The sequence below is a fragment of the Microcaecilia unicolor genome, chromosome 6 (genome assembly GCF_901765095.1).
Source record: "Microcaecilia unicolor chromosome 6, aMicUni1.1, whole genome shotgun sequence".
Classification (NCBI taxonomy): domain Eukaryota; kingdom Metazoa; phylum Chordata; class Amphibia; order Gymnophiona; family Siphonopidae; genus Microcaecilia; species Microcaecilia unicolor.
In genome coordinates this window covers 138,174,053-138,199,508 of record NC_044036.1, presented here as the reverse complement: position 1 = coordinate 138,199,508, position 25,456 = coordinate 138,174,053, and the positions used below count along the sequence as shown (strand labels likewise).

The window sequence follows — 25,456 nt, the reverse complement described above, 5'->3', positions numbered from 1 at the left end:
CACTGTAGGTATAATTGACGTCACTTCCTTTTCTTGCCTTTGATCTTAGATGCTAGGAATATGATAACAGCTAAAGATCATAGATTCCGTCTCGTCAGCATTAAAATAATTTGCCTGCAACTAAGGATCATTATTCCCTTCCTTTTGGAAGAGTACGGTTATATATACACAAACTTTCCATTAAGTCCTGCTTATCCCATTTCCTGTTAGTCAAGCGCTGTCCTTTCCACTTCCACACTTATTTATTTATTTGTTACATTTGTATCCCACATTTTCCCACCTATTTGTAGGCTCAATGTGGCTTACATAGTGCCGGAGAGCTGTTTGCAGACTCCGGAGTAAACAAATACAAGGTGATGTTGTGGAAGGATAAGGTTCATGTTGTAGGACCACATAAAGGAATCGTACAACGGAAGAGTTGTGTGATGGCCATTACGAACTTAGTAGTGTTGTGTCGCTGAGATCAGGCGTTTGTTGGGTCAGTAGGATATGCCTTTTTAAACAGGTGGGTCTTAAGTGATTTTCTGAAGTGTAAGTGGTCATATGTGGTTTTCAGATCTTTTGGTAGTGCATTCCACAGTTGTGTGCTGATGTATGAAAAGCTGGATGCGTAAGTTGATTTGTATTTGAGTCCTTTGCAGCTTGGATAGTGGAGATTTAGGTACATTCGTGTTGATTCGGATGTGTTTCTTGTTGGGAGGATGATCAAGTCTGTCATGTATCCCGTTGCTTCACCGTAGATAATATTGTGAACCATAGTGCAGATTTTGAAGGTAATGCGTTCTTTGATTGGGAGCCAGTGTAGTTTTTCGCGGAGGGGGTTTTGCGCTTTCAGATCTTGTTTTTCCGAAGATGAGTCTTGCTGCCATGTTTTGAGCGGTCTGAAGTTTCTTTAAGGTTTGCTCTTTACATCCCGCATAAATTCCATTGCAATAGTCTGCATGACTTAGTACCATTGATTGTATCAGGTTACGATACTTAGGGCTAGATTCTATATATGGTGCTGAAAAAAAGCATTATTCAATAAGCTGTGCTTAAAGTTAGGCGTGGTTTATAGAATAGGGATTATGCCTGAGGATCGCACCTAACTTTTAGGCACAGGCTATTTGTACTAACTGAAATATGGTGCAAATGTACATACATTAGACACATATCCTTGTTATTCTATAACAACGTGTTTTAATTTTAGGAACACCCCCATTTCCATGCCCTCTTTTTCAGAACACGCATAAATGCAAATTCAATCTAATTAGTGCCAATAATTGTGTGAAAAGCCAATTATTGGTGCTAATTAGCTCGTTATTCAATTGAGCACGTCCAAATTAAAACATGCAATTTTTGGCGACTTTTATAGAATTATGGGGCTAGGGTTCATATTTATTCAGCTGCGTTAGCTGTATAACATGGGAATTACTGCACATCAACAGCGCAGGCCCTCACTAATAGTTAACAAGCGCATTAACTGAGAGCATATGCTAATTCCTGCATTAAACTGCTAGGTCCTCTTTTACTAAAGTGCGGTAAAATTTTGCAGTTACCACACATCATCTAAGTTTCATCTAGAAAAGGATCCCTGTCGATGATCACTAATTCACTGTGTGTTGACTAGAAGGATGAGGCTGAAAATGTTAACGCTGAGTGAATGGTTTACTGTTTCTGCAGTTTGACTAAAGATATGACCGGGAAGGACGACAATTACCGGGGTCCTGCAGTGAGAGCGCTGTGCACAATTACTGATGTAAGCTCAGCTGTCACATCATAGAATTACAGTATTCTCTCATTTTCTGGAGGCATCATTCCCCTATGTTTCCTTTCTGCATATACAGAGCACCATGCTACAGGCTATCGAACGATACATGAAGCAGGCCATTGTCGACAAGGTTCCCAGCGTCTCCAGCTCTGCATTAGTTTCTTCTTTGGTATGTAATATACACAATCAGTAGTAATATGTCATACACGTAATCTGTGCTTAGCAATAAGTACATTAATTAATTGTCCTGCTGCTAAGAAAGTAGTACCAGCTGCTGTCAGTTGATTCTTTAAATAACTGGCAAGAAGCTTGTCTGGCTGTTGTGGGGCTTTGTACTCTAGTCCCTTTCAGCGTTACCGGTAGTGCAGTAGATTTAGCTCACTCAGTGAGAGCAAAGGAATTTGGACTGGTTCAATTTCCCCTCTTTGAAAGGGAATGGCTTAATACATACTACATGTGTTGCGTTGACCTTATGTTTATTTGTCCCTTGTGTGTACAAATAGCATGCTTTTAAAACAGCATGTTTAAAATGAATTAGGAAGGGGAGGGGGAGAGAGGGTATATGGTGGTATTAGGGAGGGAGAGGGAACAATGGGGAAGTAGTGGTAGCTCAAGTAAGTATTGAAATTCATCAGTGTTTGAAAGGAATGCAGTACCGGTCAGGATTGAGTGGGGTTAATGAGTAGAGGCTTATTGAAAGGCGATGGATGTGTAACGTGCAAAGAGATATTCCTATTATCTGATACAAAGTAAAAAGAAATGCTTCAATTCAGGGGAAATGTTGGTATTTATGGTCTTCATAATGTTTATACATAATATAAGGGATCTGGCGGGGCTGTGTTTTAAATGATGTTGAATTTGGAGCCTATACGATAGTATTTGAGAGGAGTAGCCTCTGGAGAGGTCTTTGGGGGGGTGGGAGTGGGGGGGGGGGATAAAGTTGGGGTAGAGTTGACGGTTGAAAGGACATAATAATAGTGTTTTCTCTGCTGCTCTTTGAGAACTGATCAATGGATGTTTACTGTTTCGCAGATTGTTTTGTATGTTGATTTTTAATATAACACCAATAAAAATTGTTGAAACATAAAATGACTTAGGACATGATACACATCTTAGTGGACTTGTCTCTTCCATCTAGGTATATTAGTACAGTATTTTTACAGCTGCTCCATTTTTGTAATGCAGGCAATTTCATTTATCAAGCGCTTACTTGAAAAGATGTATACTAATGTTCAGGTTCTATCTGTTTTGTATTAGGTGTTTTCTCATTTCTTTAGATATTGGTTGAACTGTTCCTTTCACATCACATCTTTTTCTTAAAATTAATGTTTGGGTGATGCAGCAAACAGAAAATGTTGTAGAACCTCTAACACACACCTTTTCTTTGTGTCCTATAGCACCTGTTAAAGACGAGCTTTGAAGTGGTTAAGCGCTGGGTAAATGAGGCTCAAGAAGCTGCTTCCAGTGACAATATCATGGTTCAGGTGAGGAAGCCAGTGGTCACGAATAACTGGAAAGCCAGTACTAGAAAAATGCTAAGGGTGTTGGGTATTGCTATTAGAATTGGGGCTGCTCTGTGTTAGCACTGACAGAGTGGTTAGTACTAAGCATTTTGCATTTATGTATCATGGTGTGGTATACTGACAGAGCTTTATGTAAAGTGCAGAAGATGTGTGTGTGTTTTCGTTTTCAGGCAATGATGGGATTTTTTTTTAATCCAAGGATAATTTTGAAACTAAACAAGAACAATAGCAATCCACCAACAGGTCTGACTACAAAATTGAAGGCATAAACGTCTTTAGACAACTTAGCTGGGAAGAGGATCTGAACTAGAGAATGACACGGGGATACAATTTGGCCCTGTCCCGTCTTCGTGGGCTCTGTTCTCATCTGCGGAAGCCTTGAACACTTATGATTTTATATTTAAATCTTTTTATTAAAGTATAAAAAGGAACAATATACTGTGCAACTGTTGTGTATAAATTACAAATATAAAACAATATTAACAACGAGCAGCTATAATAAACCCTCCCACCACCATCACCACCACCCTCTACCCTTCCAACTCCAACAATAGCTGACATACTACCCCAAGAAATCCTAATCCGTCCTGTTAAAATATCCAGGGGTACAAAATACAACCCGTTCTGTATGCCCTAGAGGGGAGAAATATGCCCTATGAAGCACTGTTACGATTTTTTAATCTGTGGATAAATAATGTCATCAACAATCTCTGGATTCAGTCTAGCTTTCCTGTCTGCCACAGTCCTTCCTGGAATAGAAGATGTCTTCTTAGAAGATGTGCTGGTAGCAGGATGTACAGGATCCCCCATGCAAATTTTGCTAGCTGTGGCCAGCATGTTTGCTTGTTTTACCAAAAAATAAAAATATTGTCATCTGCATCAATCAGACATAACAGTCCAATTCATTAACAGGCTTCAAAGTAGAAAGTGACATGGTGGCAAAGTTTGTCCCCGCCCCATCCCCGTGGTAACTGCAGGTCCCCGTGTCATTCTCTAATCTGAACATGTTTTAAATAAAGAAAGAACAGCATTTTAGAAAGACCATCCCCGGTGGTGCTAGTATATTAAAACAGGATCTGCTGATGTACAGCCTGTTCTAGAATACATGAGAATAGGATGTCCGTGTGCTGGTTATATCCAGCATGAATATCCATTTTGCAAATTATGAATGGGGTAAAACAAGGGATATGGGTGTCATTGTCCGTTTTATAAAATGGCCACATAGCTGTCTATGGCACCAATGATCAAAAGTAAATGCGAGCGCTAGAGGCTATTAGTGCCGTACTAGCATCCGCATTTACCAGCATAGAATGATCAGAGGGGTCTAGCGCAGCAAACAACGAGCACGCCAGGCCTTATCACAGATAGCATGCAAACGTAGTCAAGCTCATTTAAATGAGGTTATTTTGTATTCCTCCCCAATGATCAGAAAAGTACGCCCAAAACAAAGATGCCTCACTGCTATGAAAAAATAATGCCAGGTCCGAGCAGGCGTTAGGGTGTTGGAAGAGAGGATTTCCCATGATTCTCATGCTTCTGTCATGATTCTTTCTGCAAACTCTACCAGTTTTAATTGTTTTTTGGAAGCAGATGGAAGCCCATGCAAGCCCCTGAGCGCTGGTTGTAAGAAACAGCAGACCTGAATGTGAAGCACACATTGGTGTTCTTGTCCTGTGTCTAAATTTAAAGCGGCCATACTTTAAAAAAAAACAAAGCACACATTGACGTTTGCCACTTGCATCTAAATATTAGCATCCAGGAAAAAAAATTGAAGAACACTTATATCTACACTGCAGAAAACAGATGCCAATGTGTATTTGACGTTCGGGTTTTACCAGGCGCGTGTGCACAGGAGCTGAGCTTACCTCTGAACTCTTCCAAGCATGTGCCAAACACAGTCCTCCCGCAGAACTCCCTAATGCTCAAAGCTGTGAGTGCACCTATATTTGCATCGCAATAGCTTTGAGCATTAGGGCGTTGTTCTTCTGCACAGTTCCGGCGGTATTTTTATGGCGCTGTTCAGAATACCGCTGGAGTTTTCAGCAGCAGCCCTTTAGTGGGAAATAGCCTGCTACTGGTTGTCATTTTTATAGTGCTACTAGACGTGTTATATTCAGGTACGTTCTCAGTCACTAATGGACTCACAGTGTAAGGTGTTTTTTTTTGTACATGGGGCAATGGAGGGTTGAACGTCTTGCCCACGGTTATGAGGAGCTGCTGTGAGAATTCCCATTGCAGCTGTTTGTGATTTTTTTTTTTTAATTGTGAGCTAGTCATAGACAGAAAAATATCTACTGCACATTCCCTTCATTTCTCCTAGGGAGGGCAGCTTTGTTTGCTCAACCAAAACACCTTTCTATAACCTGGATGTGCCGGGTACCAGTCTAAATACCAGCATCCATCTTTTTGGCCATAGACATCCCGTACCCTTCTTCCTTTCCATTAAGAGATGGAGTGATGTTGCTGCTAAGGTTATCAAAAGTACTGACATTTCTCCCGGAGCACTAGGGAGGAACCTCTGCCTGCCCTGCAATATTGCAGCATCTCTCTATGCGTGCCTTAAATCTTAGAAATAATGTGCTATGATGTTCTTTATAGTCGTTTTCCTAACTGTCGTTTCTTTGATGTTGAATTAATGTCTGCAGTATCACGCTCTTGGTTTACTGTATCATGTGCGTAAAAACGACCGTCTGGCAGTGAACAAAATGATAAGCAAGTTCACACGTCATGGGCTAAAATCCCCTTTTGCCTACTGTCTAATGATCCGGGTTGCCTGCAAACTGCTCGAGGAAGAGAACGGAAGGTAGCGTTTCTTTCAAGTACCTTCAGGTATTTTTGGTCTTGACTGGTGACTCCGAATATTGTCAAATCTTCTATTTCTCTCTCCCATCCCCCCTGCCCCTGAATTTGTTTTCCAGCCATGACAGTCCCCTTTTTGACTTCATTGAAAGCTGTTTAAGAAATAAGCATGAAATGGTAATCTATGAGGCTGCATGTGCCATTGTCAACTTGGCGAACTGCACGGCCAAAGAACTTGCGCCTGCTGTGTCTGGTAAGATTAAAACTCAAGACGGAGGCCATGCTTCCTAATCCAAATGATGCAGCAATAAGCTAATCTTTTTTTTTTTTTTTAGTAGATGGAAATGAAATTGGTTTTTAGTTGTTTAACATTTGGCTGCATCATTTTACACAACCAAAACCTGTTCTTTTTTATTATTTTGTTTATGTTCATCTTATTTATTATTTCAGTTATTAAATTTAGAAGGAACATAATCAGTAGTCTATCCAATAGATAGATAGCCACAGAAAGTTGCAGAAAACCAGAGACACCCAATGCCAAACCCCGTTCTATAAACCAACAGCTAAATCTTTTGTAAGAAGCATAACTTAGATAGAAGCAGGAGTCTGCATCTGGTGTTCTCAACCAAGCCAATCAGGATTTCAGGCTATCCACAATGAATATGCATGAAAGATTTACATGCACTGCCTCCCTTGTGTGCACAACTGTCATATTTATTTGTTTTTTTTTATTTCAAAATGGTGTGCAGGCTGAAATAAAATAAAGGAACTCCATTATGAGATAGGCAAGCACAATCACACCTAGAGTAAAGGAGGGAAAAGGGATAGGTAGTGGTTGATACAGCATATTAATCAAAAAGTTGGTAAAAAGGCAGGATTGTTGAGCTGGTGCTGACAGACAATTTCTTCCGAATGCCTATTTAAAAAGCCAAGTTTTAAGTTTGGCCTTAAAATAAAGGAAGTCTTAAGAGGGAGATTATTCCAGTATGTGGGGAGAGAAAGAAAAAAAGCACTGTGTCGCGTAGATTCCAGATAGGCTAACCTTGGACTGGGTAAAAGTAGTCTGATCATTAATGGACCGAAGGGCAGTAAGAAATAGTCAAACAGGAAAGGTAGTCAGGGACGCCAGTTTGAAAAGTCTTAAAGGTAAGTAAAGCAATTTGTATATAATCCATTTTTCAATGGGAAGCCAGTGACATTTTTTCAACAGGGGTGAGATGTGATGTTATCGATGAGCATGGCGTAACAGCCTGATGGCTGTATTCTGGAGCGTTTGCAGCTTCCACAGAGTGGAATTTAGTAAACCTGCATAGATAATATTGCAGTAGTCAAGATGGGAAGTTAAAAAAAAAAAAAAGGAAAGAATCAGAGCACAGAAATTTGAAATATCAAAGAAATGTTGGATTGTTCTAAGTTGACAGAACATCGGAAAACTAACCTTGGTTAAATGTGAAACCTGTGATAGGAAAGAAAGAGAGGACTCAAGAAGTATGCCTAAATAGCAAAAATTAGAGACTGGAATGACTGAAGTGCCAAAAAGAGTTCATTGCCAATATTCAGAAATCCTAATGGCTGGGTGCGTGCCGAGGACTAGTTTAGATGGAGGACAAAAGAAATACAAAATACAAAACTCATGGACTTTGTCTTTTAACAAGAGATACATGTAATGCCTTTTCTTCTCTTTTACATAGTTTTGCAGCTGTTTTGTAGCTCTCCCAAAGCAGCACTACGATATGCAGCTGTTCGCACACTCAACAAGGTCAGTGTGGAAATAGTCATTCTCGCTCTTGGAAAACACAGAGATTACATGGTGGTGGAACACAAGTAGACAGCTGAGCATGTGTGGATAAGTGTTTATAAACCTCTTCCTGTGTGTAAATGGCCATTTTTAAATGCAGAGATGTACACAGGCATACATGTATGTATTCCGACAAGAGCACGTACTGTTTGTGCAGACAGCACATAAAGGAATGGAGCTGGGGTGACACTGTGGGGCATAATTAAACATGGCTGGCCATCTATATGGCCGGCCCTGTAAAGCGGCGTCCCGACCGTATTATCAAAACAAGATGGCCGGCCGTCTTTCGTTTCGATAATACGGTCAGAGCCGGCCAAATCTCAACATTTGGGCCAGCTTTAGAGATGGCCGGCATTGGTTTTCAGCGATAATGGCGGCCACCTCAAACCAGGCCAAATCCAAGGCATTTGGTCGTGGGAGGAGCCAGCATTTGTAGTGCACTGGTCCCCCTCACATGCCAGTACATCAACCGGGCACCCTAGGTGGCACTGCAGTAGACTTCAAAAATTGCTCCCAGGTGCATACCTCCATTACCTTGTGTGCTGAGCCCCCCAAATCCCTCCCAAAATCCACTCCTCACAACTGTACACCACTACCATAGCCCTTAGGGCTCCCACTTATCACCACAAGTGTAACGGGGGGGGGGGGGGGGGGGGGGGGGGGGGGGGGGGGGGGGGGGGGGGATGGGCCTGGGTCTGGGTCCACCTGCCTGAAGTGCACTACACCCACTAAAACTGCTCCAGGGACCTGCATACTGCTGTCATGGAGCTGGGTATGACATTTGAGTCTGGTTTAGAGGCTGGCAAAAAAATTATTTTTAATTTTATTTTTTGGGTTGGGAGAGGGTTGGTGACCACTGGGGGAGTAAGGGGAGGTGATCCCCCATTCCCTCCGGTGGTTATCTGGTCAGTTGGGGCACTTTTTGGAAACTTAGTCCTAAAAATAAATGAACCAAGTGAAGCCGGCCAAGTGCTTGTCAGAGCCGGCCTTCTTTTTTCCATTATCACCATGCCCCCGTCCCGCCTTCCGTACCCTGCCGACACGCCCCCTTTAACTTTGGCTGGCCCTGCGACGGAAAGCAGTTGAAGCCGGCCAAAATCAGCTTTCGATTATACCGATTTGGCCGGGTTTAGGAGATAGCTGGCCATCTCCCGATTTGTGTCGGAAGATGGCCGGCCATCTCCTTCGAAAATAAGCAGGACTGTGAGCTATTTGCATACACACAGAACATTGCACTTGCCTTGGGGCTGGTGTAACTTTTTGCAAGAGCATTTGCGCATCACTAGGAGCCCGAGGTATAAAGACGCATACGTGCATAAGATCTGTTATAAAATTACCCTCCTCATGTACTGATACATACCACAAATGGCTCTATGTATGTCTTTATTCATTAACTGCCTTTATGAACAGATTCACCCAAGGCAGTGCACAGGAGGTACAGCTTATCATAAAGCTTACAATTGTTACAAATTTAACAGCATAGCTATTTATTTATTGTACATATTTATGGAACTAGGCAGGCTATAAGTTGGTTAAAGAAAATCACCAAATATAAGCAAAAATACAATCAAGGAGGTAAACTTGGAAACGGGAAATTGAAACTTAGTAATAGGACTAACTTGAAACGGTTTCAGAAACGTACACATTTAACAGCACTGCAGAATAATCATGAAGGAACATAAGCGCTGCCACACTGGGACAGACTGAAGGTCCATCAAGCCAATTATCCTATTTCCAACAGTGGCCAATCCAGGTCACAAGTACCTGATTTTATGCTGCTTATTCTAGAAATAAGCAGTGGATTTTCCCAACTTCATCTCAATAATGGTTTATGGACTTTTTTTTTGGGGGGGGGGGTGGGATTATCCAAACCTTTTTTAAACCCTGGTAAGCAAACTGCTTTTACTGCAATCTCTGGCAAAGAATTTCAGAGTAATTACACACTGAGTGAAGAAATATTTTCTCTGGTTTGTTTTAAATTTACTACTTAGTAACTTTATTGCATTCCCACTAATCCTAGATTTACCTCTACCTGTTCCATTCCACTCAGTATTTTATAGACCTCTATCTCCCCTCAGCCGTCTCTTCTCCAAGCTGAAGCCTTTCCTCATCGTCCATCTCCTTTATCATTTTTGTCGCCCTTCTCTGTACCTTTTCTAATTCCACTATACCTTTTTTGAGATGCGTTGACCAGAATTGCACACAGTATTCCAGGTGCAGTTGCACCATGGAACGACACAAAGGCATTATAACATTCTCAGTTTTGTTTTCCATTCCTTTCCTAATAATTCCTAACATTCTATTTGTTTTCTTTGCTACTGCTGCACACTGAGCAGAGGGTTTCAATGTATCATCAGCGATGACATCTAGATCCTTTTCCTGGGTGGTGACTCGTGCAGATTTTATTGTGTCATTCAAGTTTATGAAATATATTTTTAATCTGTGTTATATCACTTATTTCTCATTCGTAGGTCGCAATGAAACATCCGTCTGCTGTAACTGCCTGTAACCTAGACCTGGAGAATCTGGTAACAGATTCTAACCGTAGTATTGCCACATTGGCTATCACAACTCTCCTGAAAACTGGCAGCGAGAGCAGCATCGATCGCCTCATGAAACAGATCTCCTCTTTCATGTCAGAAATTTCTGATGAGTTCAAGGTGATACGGCACTGAGAAGTCCTCTTTTTTTATGTATCTGTACTGCCAGATGTACCTTTGTTCAAATGCTTATTTGACAGGCTGTTCTACTAATGTTGGAGGCTGGCAACCTACTGGTATAAATGCTGTAGTGTGGGGTTCTTTAAGAGAAATCCTTACATTTCTAAACCGTAAACAGTTAATTTGCTATTTACATTTCTACCCCGGGATTCTATATATCACACCTCGGTTTCCATGTGGAAATTGAAGCGTATTGCACATAATTAGTTCACAAGCTAATCAGCACTGATAATTATATGTTAACAAGTAATTAGCACTAAAAATTGATATTAGAATTTATGCGCACTTGCTAAGTGTATTCTGTAACCTGGTGTGCATAAATTCTAAGTCGCATAGTTGAAAAGTGGGTGTGGTTATGGGCGTTTCTAAAATCTATGCGTGGTATAGAATGCACCTGCTCCACGAGGCATCAGGATTTGCACCAGGTTTTTTAGTTGGTGTAATTGGCCATGACTAAGTAGTGTGGACCAGTGCTCAGCGTATTCCATAAACCACACAGAAATTTAAACCTGCTCTATAAAGCACGCCTAAATTAAGGCATGCTTTGTAGAAGGTGCTTTGATTTCCGTGTGGAAATCGAGGTGTGATATATAGAATCTAGTCCCTACTACTTAATGCTTTTGTGTAAAGAAATGTTGACTCCTTTGAGCTTTTTAATTTGAAGCTGGTAACACTTTATTTGTACATATCCCTCTTAACATGCATATCTTCAGATTTAAGACAGTGAGTCTAGGGCCATAATGAGAAATAGCTGACTGTGGAATGCTAATGTCAATAAAAATAGGGCTCCTGGTTTTAATGAGTCAAAGGTAACTGCACAACAGAAGTGGATTTAAGTTCTAATTTACGTTGCTTAGTTTGGATTTGGTTATGTTAGAAAAACATTTGATGTATATCAAAGCACCTGGAGAAAGCAGTGGAGGAATATATGACATGTGCTCCCTTTTTAAACAAGATGAAAATGTAACATCAAAATTAAACCTCTCTTATTTTACTGAAACATATCCAGAGGTAGTTTCTGTACAAATATCCACAATAAAGCACCAAAAAAAAGAAGTGTGAATATATAGTTTAAAAATGTCTTTCACTCAAAAATGATATAAGCAGAATAGAGTTGGTCCAGAGGGCGGCCACTAAAATGGTCAGTGGTCTCTGTCATAAAGCATTTGGGGACAGACTTAAAGATCTCAATACGTATACCTTGGAAGAAAGGCAGGAGAGGGGAGATATGATAGAGATATTGAAATACCTATGTAGTGTACATACAAGGGAGGTGAGTCTCTTTCAATTGAAAGGAAGCTCTGGAACGGGGGGGGGGGGGGGGGGGCATAGGATAAAAGTGAAAGGGGACAGACTCAGAAGTAACCTGAGGAAATACTTCACAGAAAGGGTGTTGAATTTGTGGTATGGCCTCCCGGTGGAAGTGGTGGAGACGAAAACAGTATCTGAATTCTAGAGAACTTGGGACAAGTCATAGAATCTCAAAGGGAGTGACAGGGAGAGCAGAAGGCATGGATGGGCAGACTGGATAGGCCATATGGTCTTTATCTGCCTACATTTGTCTATATTTCTATGAAAAAGATACCATTATAATTTTTTCAGAACAAACAATGAAAGCGTAAAGTAGTTTTGTAGGATCGTCAGTGCTGTTTCTCTTACACTTTCTCTCCCTTTCTTGCTCAGGTTGTAGTGGTACAGGCAATCAGTGCTCTGTGTCAGAAGTATCCTCGAAAGCACGCAGTGATGATGAGCTTCCTGTTCACAATGCTGCGGGAGGAGGTGAGTGCACTAGCAAAGTCCATCACTATGTATCACCCTTTATCTGTTCGATGAAGTCAGCCACTTACATAGTAACTGAGTACATAAGAACATACTAGGACAGACCGAAGCTCCATTATACCCAGCGTCCTGTTTCCAACAGTGGCCAATCCAGGTTACAAGTACCTGGCAAGATCCGAAAACAAACGGTTGTCAGCTAAAGACCATCGTAGTCCATCTAGTCTGCCCAGCGGAGGTGGCTGGAGTCATCCTGTGCAGGACAAGCAGTTTACCTTTTCTATGCCTTTGTTTAAGATTGTCAATATTGACAGTATCGATAACTTCTCTCAATGGAGGGGGTTTCTATATCTCCAAGCCAAAATGCTCATCCGATAGATCCAATAGTGCTACTAGATATAAGTGTATTCTGTAAGACAAATCTTTAATTGGTTTGGAGCTGGGCATTTTTGGTTTGTTTAAGATTGTACATTCTGCTCCGTGCAGGTTACACCCATCTGTCTTTTGTTTTGTTCCCATTTATTGTACTTAATACTAATCACAACAGTAGATTACTTATTTTCTGCTGCGCTTAAAATATTTAGAGATGAACAGTGCTAAGGGACTGTCTCTTCATGTTCAAGTGTACAGCGCTGCGTACATCTAGTAGCGCTTTAGAAATAAGTAGTAGTAGTACTAGTAAAGGTACCTGTCTCCCATCTGATGCGCTAAATTGTCTAATTACACATCCATTAGCTGGACATGTGGCCACCAGGCTTTTGAGGAATATCTGCTGCCTCATTTCATTTAGATTGTTTTCTGTCTGAAGATTTTGATTTGCTCTTCTAGTTGAAGAACATTCCAGCCCCAGCCCCCTGTGATGCTTCGTGCTGACCTGTTTTTTTTCTTACGCAGGGAGGTTTTGAATACAAACGGGCAATTGTTGACTGCATCATTAACATTATTGAGGACAACCCTGAAAGCAAAGAGACGGGTCTGTCCCACCTGTGCGAATTTATCGAGGACTGCGAGTTCACTGTCCTCGCCACCCGCATTCTACACCTTCTGGGGCAGGAAGGGTCCCGGACTAGCAACCCTTCAAAATATATTCGTTTCATTTATAATCGAGTCATCCTGGAGAATGAGGAAGTCAGGGCAGGTAGGTAGCACCAGCAAGCCATAAAGGGGGTAATTTTATCAAAGGGCACCCAGGTGAAAAGTCCAAAAGAGCACCTATTTTACAAAGGCAACATAGACATTTCTGCTGATAAAGAACTGTTAGAGCTTGAAAAAACTGCCCTTTCAGAAGAAAGAGAGAATACTGAGGTTAAGGTGGATGCACAGGTCCACATATAGTAAACCTCTGAGGTTCTCTCTATCTCCACCTGCTGGTAGAGGGACATAACACACTCGTCTCTGGATTGACGCTTAGAGCTTGAAAAAGCTGCCCTTTTGGGGGGAACTATATAAAGGTTTTTCAGTGTGTAAAGCATGTTGTACAAGGGACATGTAAATTGCATAGCTGTATACATTTGTGCAATATGGGATGAATTCTGTAAATTGTGCTTGAAAAAAAAAATCATCGCTTAAGCATGGGTTGCATGTAAGTTTAGGCATGTCCATTTGCACCAATGAAAATGTGATGCAAATGCCCTGTCTAAATTTATGCACAGAACCCCCTTATTGTATAATTGCACGCGTAACTGCACCCCCCCCCCCTTTTCCGGGATGCGAGTAAAATTTAGGTGTTGATCATGTGCCTAAATTTACACACATACATAGTAATTGATTTCAATTAGCACCAATAATAGCTTGTCAAAAAGCCAATTGGCACTAATTGGCTCATTATTCAATTAAATTTGTGCGTGAAATTTTTGGTGAATTTTATAGAATTAGGGGGGGCATTTGTGCTGCAGCAGATCACATACTGTTCTGTGAACCACATGTAAGCATTTCCAGGGGTGTACTTTGGGAGGAGCAAATTGCATTGTACATACATATTTTATAACACAAGTACATGCGTAATTACATGCACACATTTTGTAAATTTGTGTGTAGTTAGGGCTGGTTCTGGATGGCTGGTTTAGAAAGGCAGTTATCTCATGGCTGATACGCACATAAAAAGTTATGTGCATACAGCTTGTTGTTTCTTTACCCGACCTGAGCAGAGGCATTCCGAAAGGTGGAATTGGTGAGGAGTGTATTTGCATTTGTGCACATACTTATGAAAACATGCAGATATGCTTATAAATTAAAGAGCATATTAATTTGCCAGGGTAATTTGCAAAGTAAAAGTTTGCACATAGTTTTGTTTTGGAAATCCACAGGTTTTTTTTTTTTTTTTTTGTTACATTTGTACCCCGCGCTTTCCCACTCATGGCAGGCTCAATGCGGTAGGCAATGGAGGGTTAAGTGCCTTGCCCAGAGTCACAAGGAGTTGCCTGTGCCGGGAATCGAACTCAGTTTCTCAGTTCCCCAGGACCAAAGTCCACCACCCTAACCACTAGGCCACTCCTCCACACAGGGCAGTTTCTTCTAAAATGTATAATATCTTGAAGTCAGAAATGAGTAAATTGCCCACTCAAACACAAATTTAACTGTCAAACCCCAGGAGTTCCGTAAGTAAAAATACAAACAATATAACTATAGATGGACCAAGAAAGAGGAAGAAAATAAAGTAAATTTCTATTTAAAAAATTAAAGCAAGAAAATCGATGCACAAATTTGATGGATATACAGAATTCACAAGGAATACAAAGTAAAACTGACACTGACTAGCAATGAATTGGAATAGGACCTTGGTTCTAGAAAACTGGGAAGCTATATGGGATTATAAAAGACAAAATTCTTACCGTGAAATCTATCACAACAGTTGCTTGGGAAATGCAGGAAAAAAGTTACCTCCAAGGCCGACACCTGAAGGTGTATTGCCAGAAAGGCCTTATGCATATCTAACCTGAATGACCCTTGAAAGGCCGGCAAACCGAGAACATTATACCCCAAGAACAAGACATTTTTAAATCTGAAATACAGTCTCAGTTATGACAGTACAGCAAAGAACTCATTATGTAGCTTTGGTTGTTATTGCCATTTTGGAGATTTTAAGGAGTCCCATCAACTGTCTGCAGACATCCTTTACCTCCCCTTCAGCAACCTCTGCTCCCCCAGAATCAAAATAGGAAACAAAAGAGGTGGCAGTGGCCTCGTTAGAACTTCCAAAAAATATCTCTTTGTCATGTCATCCAGTATAGGAGACTTGGGAATATTCACAAAACACAAGTTAAAGTTTCTGCTTTGGTTTCTAGGGCCGCCCATTTTGATAAACCAGCTGTTTATTCTGATAAGGGTACATTGCAGGCCCACAAGTCTTCCATCTGTCCAGTCTGTCTCCATGGTCATGTAAAACTGCTTAGTTCCACCTCAGTTTGGAAATGAACAGCACCGTCCAAAATGTTACCCATCCTTGCAGATAGGAACTACTCCAGATTACTATGAAAAAATTGTGGAAAGCCATTGTAATCATCTCAGGAACTCCCAAGCCCATTAACTGGACTTCTAGGGTCCCTGTTGTTCTCTTGGGACATTTATTCACACTACTCTCCCTTCATTTATCACACCTTTCAAGGGCCCAGAACGATCACAGACTGTCCTTTATAGATAAAATCCTGCTGATGTATGCAGTTGCAGCAGTGCATTCCACATCCAGTGCTGTACCACCTGCTTCTGGGTGTCCCCAGCATTTCACAATGCTTAGGCCTTTATCATGGCATGCTGTTCTCTGCCAAGCCCTCCTCTTGAAGCCAAGGGATCCGAAACCTATTCAGAGTCCTATGGGAGGCATTCAGGCAGATAGTCTCTAGTTATACCACTACACACTTTCCAAATCCACTTCACACCAGCAGTCATCGTGGTCCATAAAGCTGAATTCTTGTTACCTGTTTCTGTGACTAACAGACCCGTCCTCCATCACTTAATGACTTCAGAATCCTGGCTGAGACCATTGGGGTATGAGCATTTTGTGCCTTGTGCAAGAAATTAATTGGAATCTTTGGAGAAAGGGGTTTAAGAAGCAGATGAATTTCCTTTACCTTAGAGCCCAAGGAAAAACCATTCCTGTAAACTTTTTGTTGGTTACTTTGTTTTTATTTATTTTATTGCATTTGTACCCCACATTATCCCACCTATTTGCAGGCTCAATGTGGCTTACAGAGTGTTGTTATGACATAGTCATGACAGGATCTTGTATACAATCGGTATTAAGCAGAAGATGTATGAGGTATTAGAGAAGGAGGTGTTAGAAAGGGTGGTGTAAGAGGTGTATTTTGATGCTTGGGTGGGTTGGGTGGTGATTTGTGTTGTTAAGGGTTCTTTTTGTAGGCTTTGTTGAAGAGATGTGTCTTCAAAGATTTGCGAAAGTTTTTGTGCTTATGTACAAAAATTAAGCCCTCCATTTTCAGTAGCAGACCTTTTTGAAGCAGACATACATTTTAGATTCTATAATGTTTTCCAATCACTTTTTTAATATGAAATCTAATTACATTTTAAAAGGTTTTATCTTGAGCCCTGAAGTGTTTTAACTCAAAAGAATGGGATCTTATCACATTTTACCAAATGAAGGTGTACTTTGAAAATTATTATAGTTTATATTTAAAAAACAAACAAACCCAAAGGCTTTCTTTTATTGACAGCCTTCGGTGGGATGGGGGCATAATATTTTTCACATTATTTGTTGAATGTGGACCTGATTTTTAAAACAGTACTCCTGTGTGAGAAGTCCAAAGAAGCGTCTATTTTATAAAGGAACAGAGAGCTTCCAGAACCAGTCCAAATAGCAGGGAGAAGCTGATACACACATTTAGGGAAAAATAAGAGCAAGGGACTACAACCAAAGACGAGCAGTGGGCATGGTTATTGGAGATCAGACACGTCATGCATTTCCACCTGCTCCAAAGTTCTAGTAAACCTGTGCATTTACTCTTATGTGTAAAATAGGAACATACATTGCAAACTCTGCCCCTGCTCTGTCCAAACTACACCCCTGGGAATGCTTTTATGAAGCACACAAGTAAGTACCCGCCATCCTTATATGCACGTATACTGTGGCACGGCTTTATAAACTATCTTTTCCATCTATAAAACTGTTTTTACATGTTATAGCAGTATTTCGTGTGTTATTGAGATCAACAGAATATAAAAATACTTTAAATAAATAAAATGTGTTGTCATTGGCAGGAGCTGTAAGTGCTTTGGCTAAGTTCGGAGCCCAGAATGAAGATATGTTACCCAGCATCTTAATTTTATTAAGGAGGTGAGCTAAGGATTTAACTTCCTTAAAAATTCAAAGTTGCAAAGTTTATTTTTATTTTTTCTGTTTTTGACGCTAACCTATGGCAAGTCTGAACAGTGTCTTTGACGTGAGCAGTTTAGAACTCTCCAAATAAAAATTTGAGGATATCTGAGCTCCTCATCACAAGTTTAAGAAAAGATAATTTTGTTACTGAAATACTGATTGGTGTACAATTAAATGAACTCTTCGGCAGTAAGACAGATAGATTCTTCTGGAATGGATCCTGCAAAGTGATTGCTAACGTTAGCAATACCTCTAAGATACTTCAATTTGTGATTTCTGCCTGCCCGTAGATGTGTGATGGATGATGATAATGAAGTGAGAGACCGAGCCACTTTCTACCTGAGTGTCCTGGAACAAAAGCAGAAGGCGCTTAATGCCAGTTATATCCTCAACGGTAAAGACAAATTTCTGATCATTTAACATTTTTTAATTCACCTCGAAAAAATGGGATCTTCCACACTGTTCTACCCCTACCTACAAGTTTACAGGTGTGCAGATGGTGAGAAAGAGAAATGGGTTGAGGAATCTGAAGTATTTAGTGTCAGTAAATAAGATGCTCTTGCATTTTGAATTACTGATTAGGGGAAGAATTTGATCTCCCCAATGCACATTTCCAAAACTTACAAGCCATATGTATCATTGTAGTAGTTGGCATCCATGCTGCCCACATGGATTTCAGAACGAGAGCAACTTTTTGCAAGTATTGAGTGTTGAATCCTAGTATCAGTGAGTGCGAGACAGAATTTGAGTTGTGTTTAGGAGGAAACTATTAGAGCAGAGATGTTCAACCTTTTGCTGGAGGGCCAAAACACGGGTGTGCACTCACACTCTCTTTCTGAGAATCACGTATATGTGCCCCCCCCTTTACCATTCTCTCTCTCTCAAATCTGCCCGCTGTCACCCATTCTCTTTCATATGTCCCCCCTCCCCCACACCATCACCCATTCTTTTTTTTGTCTATGTGCCCCCCTCTGCCGTAACCCATTGTCTCGTTCTCATATATGTGCCCCCATCTATCACCCTTTCTGTCTCTCATATGTCTCCCCCCTCCCGTCATCACTAATTCTGTTTCATATGTGGCCCCTTGCTGTCTTTGTCTCATATGCAACTCTCCCCCCCCCCCCCCCCCCCCCCCCCCCCCCCACTTTCACCCTTCTTTGGTTCATTTTATATCAGTTGACCATAGTAGCAGAGGATGAAAAAGCTGGGAAAGAAATGAAGAGTCCTCTTTTGTTTCAGTTGGCCTCATCGTGCCTCACTTGGCTTCAGCTGTAAAGTCCTCTGGCGAAATCCCTGGCTCCCTGTCGCAACTGTTCTAACTACGAGCTTGAGCCACATAGCGCTGGAAGTTTGGGTTGGTCTCGCGGTATCAAGTCTTGCAGACCCGAACTTCCGGTGCTGCGTTGTTCAAGCTTGCAGTTAGAAGGGTTGCGGCAGGAAAGCAGGGATCTCGTCGGAGGAATCTGTGTTTCTACTGAGCTTCTGTGGGCCAGAAAAATTAAGTTGGCAGGCCAGGTTGGACAAGACTATGTTAGAGAAATATTAGTGCACTTGTAAGCTGAACTCTTACATGTGTAGGGATAAAGTAGAAAGGCATGAAGAAGTACCATAGACACTATGAACTCAACATATACATACTAGAATATATAAATCTCTATATATTTCACAATTTTATCAATAACACTAGTAATAAAATCTAATACTGTGTTACACGTCAAGGAATGTATATTTTACACATATGACAAAATGATATATCTATTTTTGCAACAAAAATGGTATTGGTTTTCCCACGTTTGACATAATGATCTCTCGCTCTGTTTCCTCTGAATGGAAGCCTCTCATTATGGCCCAGAGCTAGATCCTCTCTCTGTTTCGCCTCTTGGCTGGGGTCTTTCCCTCCATGGCACATCTTTCTGGAGATCTACTTCTTTATTTGGCTAGTGTCCAGGAAACCCCTTATTACATAGGCTTTGTGTCCATAGGCACCTGTCATTGGCTGTAGACAGATGAAAGGAGGTGCAGTGCCTTGCTGGCACTGTATGATGGTCCAGTTCTTAGAGACAGATTGGCTGGACTTTATCATGATCTCAGTCTCAGCATCTGTTGTGCAGGCAGGTGCCTCCTCCTGGCACAGGGCATTAGCTGTTTACTTGCAGAGATGGCTGGAAAATTTCTGTCAGTTCACTTAATATGAGGCATATTTTCAAAGCACTTTGGGAGGCTAAGTTCCATAGGTTTCTATGGAACTTTGGGAGGCTAAGTGCTTTGAAAATCAGCTTGTATGTCTCCTAAGGCCTAGTTCAGAGGTTTCCACTCAGATTCCCTTGTCCTAACCCAACACCTATTGTTCAGCCAAGCTCTCTTATCATAACAAAATTAGTTGTAAGGACAATTCCATCTGGCAGTGATTTTGATTAATTTTTTCCTCTCTATTCCTCAGGGCTGACAGTTTCCATACCCGGCCTAGAAAGAGCACTGCAGCAGTATACGTTAGAGCCATCCGACAAACCCTTTGACCTTAAATCTGTTCCGCTGGCAACCACTTCTGTCACAGATCAGAGAGCAGGTACTTACTGGGTACTGAGAAATTTGAGTACAATTTAGAAAAAAAAAAAAGCCCAGTCAAGGAGAGAAAAGTTTAACTTATTGGCTGTTGTGATATTTTGTTTTCTTTTTTTTTGTGGTGTATTATACAATTAATATGTATGTCTATCTTAGTGTTTCTGTTTATTGAATCCTTATAGTGACATTTTCTTTTTGTGAGGTTAACTCTATGGTCTACAATAGTTCCAGTTTTATTAGGATTTCAGATGTAGTACAACCTGATGAAGATTTAACACAATAGAGTTGATTTCTGTGGAAGATGGCCTTATATGAAATATTTTTCTTTTTTGTTTGTTTTTTTCTTTTTCCTATGGGGGTTTCTGCTATCACATAGAAAGTAAACCTGTCACAGCAGTCAGGAAGCCAGAGAAACTGGTGGCAAGTCGACAGGAAATATTCCAAGGTAAGTTTATGTGTAATACTGCTGTGCAAACTATCCCAGGCATATAACGAGAAGTGATGGATGCCGGAAAACATCCTACTCCAACCCCTAGCAGTAGCACTCAAAACCTAAAATCTGTTAAAGGCGGGATAAACTCCTTCATTCAGGTGTATTCTTTTGCAGTATAATTTTGGAGTAATTTATAAAGCTTTTTTTCCTGTGTAAAGCTCTTTTACACACAGAGGCTTCATAAAATATAAAACTATACACGTGCATTAAAAGTAGGTATACAGAAAGCATGCACCTTTTAAGTGACCTGTGTGCAGGGGTTGTAGTCTGTATTTTATAAAGTGTGTGGGGATTCTCACTTTATGTTTTAATTGATAATCGCTGGCAAAACATCCCCAGTGTACAAAAGTTAAAATAGACTTTTATTGGATAAACTCCAGAAAACCACCACTTCCTCTGGAGCTCTCCAGCCCCTCCCCATCTTGTCCTGGAACCTAGAGTCAAGAGCAGCGGGCTATCTTTTTGGTTGGAGGGGCCAAATAAATCAATCTCCAGCCCTACCCCTATTCTCTCCCATTGCTGATACTGTGTTGGACAAAATATCGGTGGGCCCATGGCACCTGTGGCCCACCCCATTCTGCCGCTTATGCCTAGAGTCCATTTTTGTGCCTTTTCTGCACTGACTCCACCTAAGTGATGCAAACAGATTCCACAGGAAAAGGTTCCCAGCAATAGTATCCGTGGCATGAAAACACCAGTAAGCGTAGGGCCTCCTTTTGCAAAGCAGCGCTTAACGATTAAGCACTCAGCACCTGTAGCGCAGCTTTTGTAAAAGGAGCCCATAGATTTAATCTTTGGTTTGTGTCCTCAACGAACACCAATTAGCTGAAAAATAAGCAGCTAAATGTACACTTTATAAACAGCTACGAAAAGAAGCCCTAAATATGTGGGTGCACACACTCATTTATACATTCTTTGGAGCGGGTATAATTTTGGATGCATATTTGATAAAGGCACATAGATCCCTTTTTGCAAAGGCACAACTAGAAACACCCATATATTCCTATGGGTATCTCTAGTGTTTAGTGTGCATGCCAGTGGCATAGCTACGTGGGGCCTGGGCCCCCGTAGATTTGGCCCTGGACCCCCCTGCCGACGATCCTCTCGACCCCCCCCCCCCCCGCCGCCAACCTTTGCTGGCGGGGGACCCCAACCCCCGCCAGCCAAGGTCCTCTTCTTCCCGCAAAAGGACGTCAGAAACAGAAGGAAGCCTTTTGCGGGAAGAAGAGGAGCTCGGCTGGCGGGGGTTGGAGTCCCTCGCCAGCAAAGGTAGGCGACGGCGGGTTGGCGGTGGGAGGGGGGGTCGAGAGGGTCGTCTGCAGGGAGAGGCAAAGTTGGCGGGGGGGGGGGTCAGCGGCGCCGGGGGGGGGGGACTAAATGTGCCCCCTCACCTCGGGCTCCTGACCCCCCTCCCGCCAAAATCTGGCTACGCCCTTGGTGCACGCCTTTGTAAAAGTCCCCCCCTAAGTGCCTATCTTATCTTTTATAAAATAAGCACCTTTTTGGACTTTTGACGTAGGTGTCCTGTTATAACATTACCCCATAAATATGACAAAATGATGATGACTAGAGCAGTAAACATGAACCACAACTGGTCCCTAAAAAAAATGTAAAAATGAGCTGCAGTGAACTGTAGTGAAATCACCAGCCTGGCTTCTAAATGATCAGGTTTAATGAGGTACCTCGGGTTGACTCTAGGTCGTGGTCTGAGTGTGTTTTGCTTTAGTTTGCTTTCTATATGTTTTTCATATTTTCTCTTGAGATTAGTTTGTTATTGGAGAATTGTACATGTGTTCACTGCTATAAACATGCAGGTGGTGGGCAGTCAGTATAAATGAATCTCTTCCTCTCCATCCTTCCTACTCCTTACCCCTCCCAATCTCTTCTCCTTTTGCTCATCCTATCTTTGTTTACCTCTCCATGCTCAATTTACATATCCTCAAAACCCCACTACTATTATGTTTACTACAACTTGTAACATTCTCCTTCAAGACTTTGTAATTCTATTTACTATGTAAGCCGCATTGAACCTGCTAAGTGTGGGAAAGCATGGGGTACAAATGTAAATAATAATAACACACCTAGCCAGTTAGGGGGTCTTTTACTTAGGCATGCTGGCGTTTTTAGTGCACGTTAAAAATAGGCATGCGCTAAACGCTAAAGACCCCCATAGGACTACATGGGCATCTTTAGCATTTAGCGCACACCTGTTTTTAACACGCACTGAAAATGCCAGTGCGCCTAAGTAAAAAGACCCCCTTAGTTTGCTCAGGGAGCTGTAGTATATGCACTGATGGAGAATCTTATACAATACAAAATAGTTTGACAAATTACCTGGGCTGCTACCCATTTCTACCTCTCCACCTGTCTAAATGGGCCGAGCCATTGGAGATTGCTGTTCCCTGGTAAGCTCAGCTGGGTACTGGGTGCACAAGTGAGAAAACAGGTTGCTGTTTGAATGCTCCAACTTTGAATAGGCTCCTGTGGATATATCCCAGTATGTTTTAGCTGTGTATACCAATTGGAAACTTTTCAGTTTAGCTGACTTTTTAAATTGACTATTTTGGGGGGTAACTATGCCCAAGTGTTTACCAGGTTTTCAAAAATGAATAATTTTTCTTGATTTTATTTCAGAGCAACTTGCATCTGTTCCAGAGTTTAAGGATTTGGGGCCTCTGTTTAAGTCCTCTGTAGAGCCTGTTGCGCTGACGGAATCCGAGACAGAATATGTTGTCCGATGCACAAAGCATACGTTCGTAAACCACATGGTTTTCCAGGTGTGTCATAACTTAAATCACACAGCCACGAACAAGTATCCAAATACAAGACAGCGAAATGGTAGTCATTCTACCATTTGTTCTGGCTGAGAAAATTACCATTGTATCAAGCTCCACCCCACTCCCAATTCATTGTGGCCAAAAAGTTACGATTAGAGTCCTGAGCGCCTGTTTGTGGCAAGCAGACACATGCTGAAATACAAGATTGTCATGTGGAAGTTTTTCACTAGGTGGCACTTAATTTTTAATGCAGAAAATAATAGGTTTAACTTTTGTTTTCTGAGAATACACAAGTTGTCAAAGACCCTTAAATCCCTTGCTCCCTATTTGATATGTTCTTTATTTATTTATTTTTTTTTATATTGGGTCATCTTGGAAGAAAATAATGTATGTACTGTCATGCTTGGTTGTGTATTCCTTTGCAGTTTGATTGCACCAACACGCTGAATGATCAGGTTTTGGAGAATGTCACAGTGCAGATGGAACCCACAGATGGATATGAAGTTGTCTGTTGTATCCCTGCCAAATGTCTGTCCTACAACCAACCTGGTACATGCTACACACTGGTGTCCCTACCAGAAGAGGACCCAACAGCAGGTATGAAGCAGATTCCTAAAGGCATCATACTGTAACTGGCTATACCCTTTGCATGCCCAAAATGCTAATATTGGGCCATATTTAATCAAATTGTTTCCATCACCTGTGGCAGCAGGCCACAGTGCTCGGGAAAGTTCAACCCCAGCTGTGCTTGTGTAAGAAAATGCACCAGTCTCTTTAATGAAAAATAGCCTCAAGTCAAAACCCCAAGAGGGCATTTTTCAAAAGATTTTAACAGGTAACTCAATTATTTGGTTAAAAGCAGTTGCATAGAATTGGCACGCCCTCTGTGGGTAAAAGTGCCTGGGCTGTTTCAAAGGGGCAGGGGAGGGTGAAGCCACCAAAAAGCATATATCGAGGTTTTGTTTTATTTGTGTTGCATACTGTGCATGTACTATAAAGCAGATGTACTTTCCAAGAACTAATGTGCCAGGACCCCAGAGTTTGAAAAGGAAATTCCATTCTTTGCAAATCTGTGGAAGCAAAGTCCTCATAAGCTGGGAAGGCCTGCATAAATCTTTAAAATTGTTCCTGTAGTAGGGTAGTTTTCTAACTGCTCGCATTGGTGTAGCTTCCACCTTTGTCCCAGTTATCAGAGTTGAAGTTACCTGTTTTACCTACATATATGACTTAGCGGCCCTTTTACTAAGGTGGGGTAAGCCTTAACGCAAGCTTATCATGTCGAAAAAGGTTTACCACAGGACACACTAAAATGTTTTACGGTAATGTTCCTCCTTGCAAATTCTAATTGCACTTTATGGGTTTTGTGTTTAGTTTTGGAGGGGCGGGGAATTAGCAGGGAAATAGACATGGAAGGGTTTCCAGCTAGCGTACTCACATTACCACGCGCTAATGCAGGATTAATGCGGGAGCATTTAGCACCACCTAAATAGGAGGTAGTAAGAGCTCCCGCATGAATTATTTGCAATTACTGGACACTGATATTAGCGCATGACCCCGCAATAAATAAATATTCCTATTTTACTACGTCCCACGTTCAGATGAACTAAGCCCAAATTTTGCTGCAGCTCAGTAAAAGGACACCTTAGAAAATGATTCTTCCTATGAATATTCTATTTTTGAATAAAGCAATTCCACTTAAGGGACACTGTCAAGGTTGGTAAACAGAAATTTGAAAATATTTTCACAATAAATCATATTTCTTTTTTAGTTAGCAATTTATATGTCCACTTTAAAAGATGACCAAGTCAAACTAGCAAAGCCTATTGCTCTAGATTTGTTCCAAAGAGAAAAATGCTCTAGGCTGTATTCAAAAAACCCAAGAAGGAGGGATTCTGCTTATAGCAGCTCCTTTATCTTCTCAGATGCCCC

At 41.3% G+C, this 25,456-nt stretch overlaps 1 protein-coding gene across 1 annotated transcript in view; it reads left to right on the top strand.

Annotated features, from left to right (window-relative positions):
• The window catches only part of COPG1 (coatomer protein complex subunit gamma 1), a 59,287-nt gene that overhangs the window by 20,098 nt on the left and 13,733 nt on the right, over positions 1–25,456 (top strand). Inside the window, exons 6-20 of the mRNA XM_030206400.1 lie at positions 1,663–1,738; positions 1,827–1,919; positions 3,148–3,234; positions 5,919–6,076; positions 6,192–6,325; positions 7,764–7,831; positions 10,342–10,530; positions 12,274–12,369; positions 13,261–13,504; positions 17,578–17,653; positions 17,986–18,089; positions 20,136–20,261; positions 20,634–20,702; positions 23,385–23,527; positions 23,953–24,124. Coding sequence (XP_030062260.1) covers positions 1,663–1,738; positions 1,827–1,919; positions 3,148–3,234; positions 5,919–6,076; positions 6,192–6,325; positions 7,764–7,831; positions 10,342–10,530; positions 12,274–12,369; positions 13,261–13,504; positions 17,578–17,653; positions 17,986–18,089; positions 20,136–20,261; positions 20,634–20,702; positions 23,385–23,527; positions 23,953–24,124 — 1,835 coding nt within the window. The remainder of the gene's footprint in view (positions 1–1,662; positions 1,739–1,826; positions 1,920–3,147; positions 3,235–5,918; positions 6,077–6,191; positions 6,326–7,763; positions 7,832–10,341; positions 10,531–12,273; positions 12,370–13,260; positions 13,505–17,577; positions 17,654–17,985; positions 18,090–20,135; positions 20,262–20,633; positions 20,703–23,384; positions 23,528–23,952; positions 24,125–25,456) is intronic.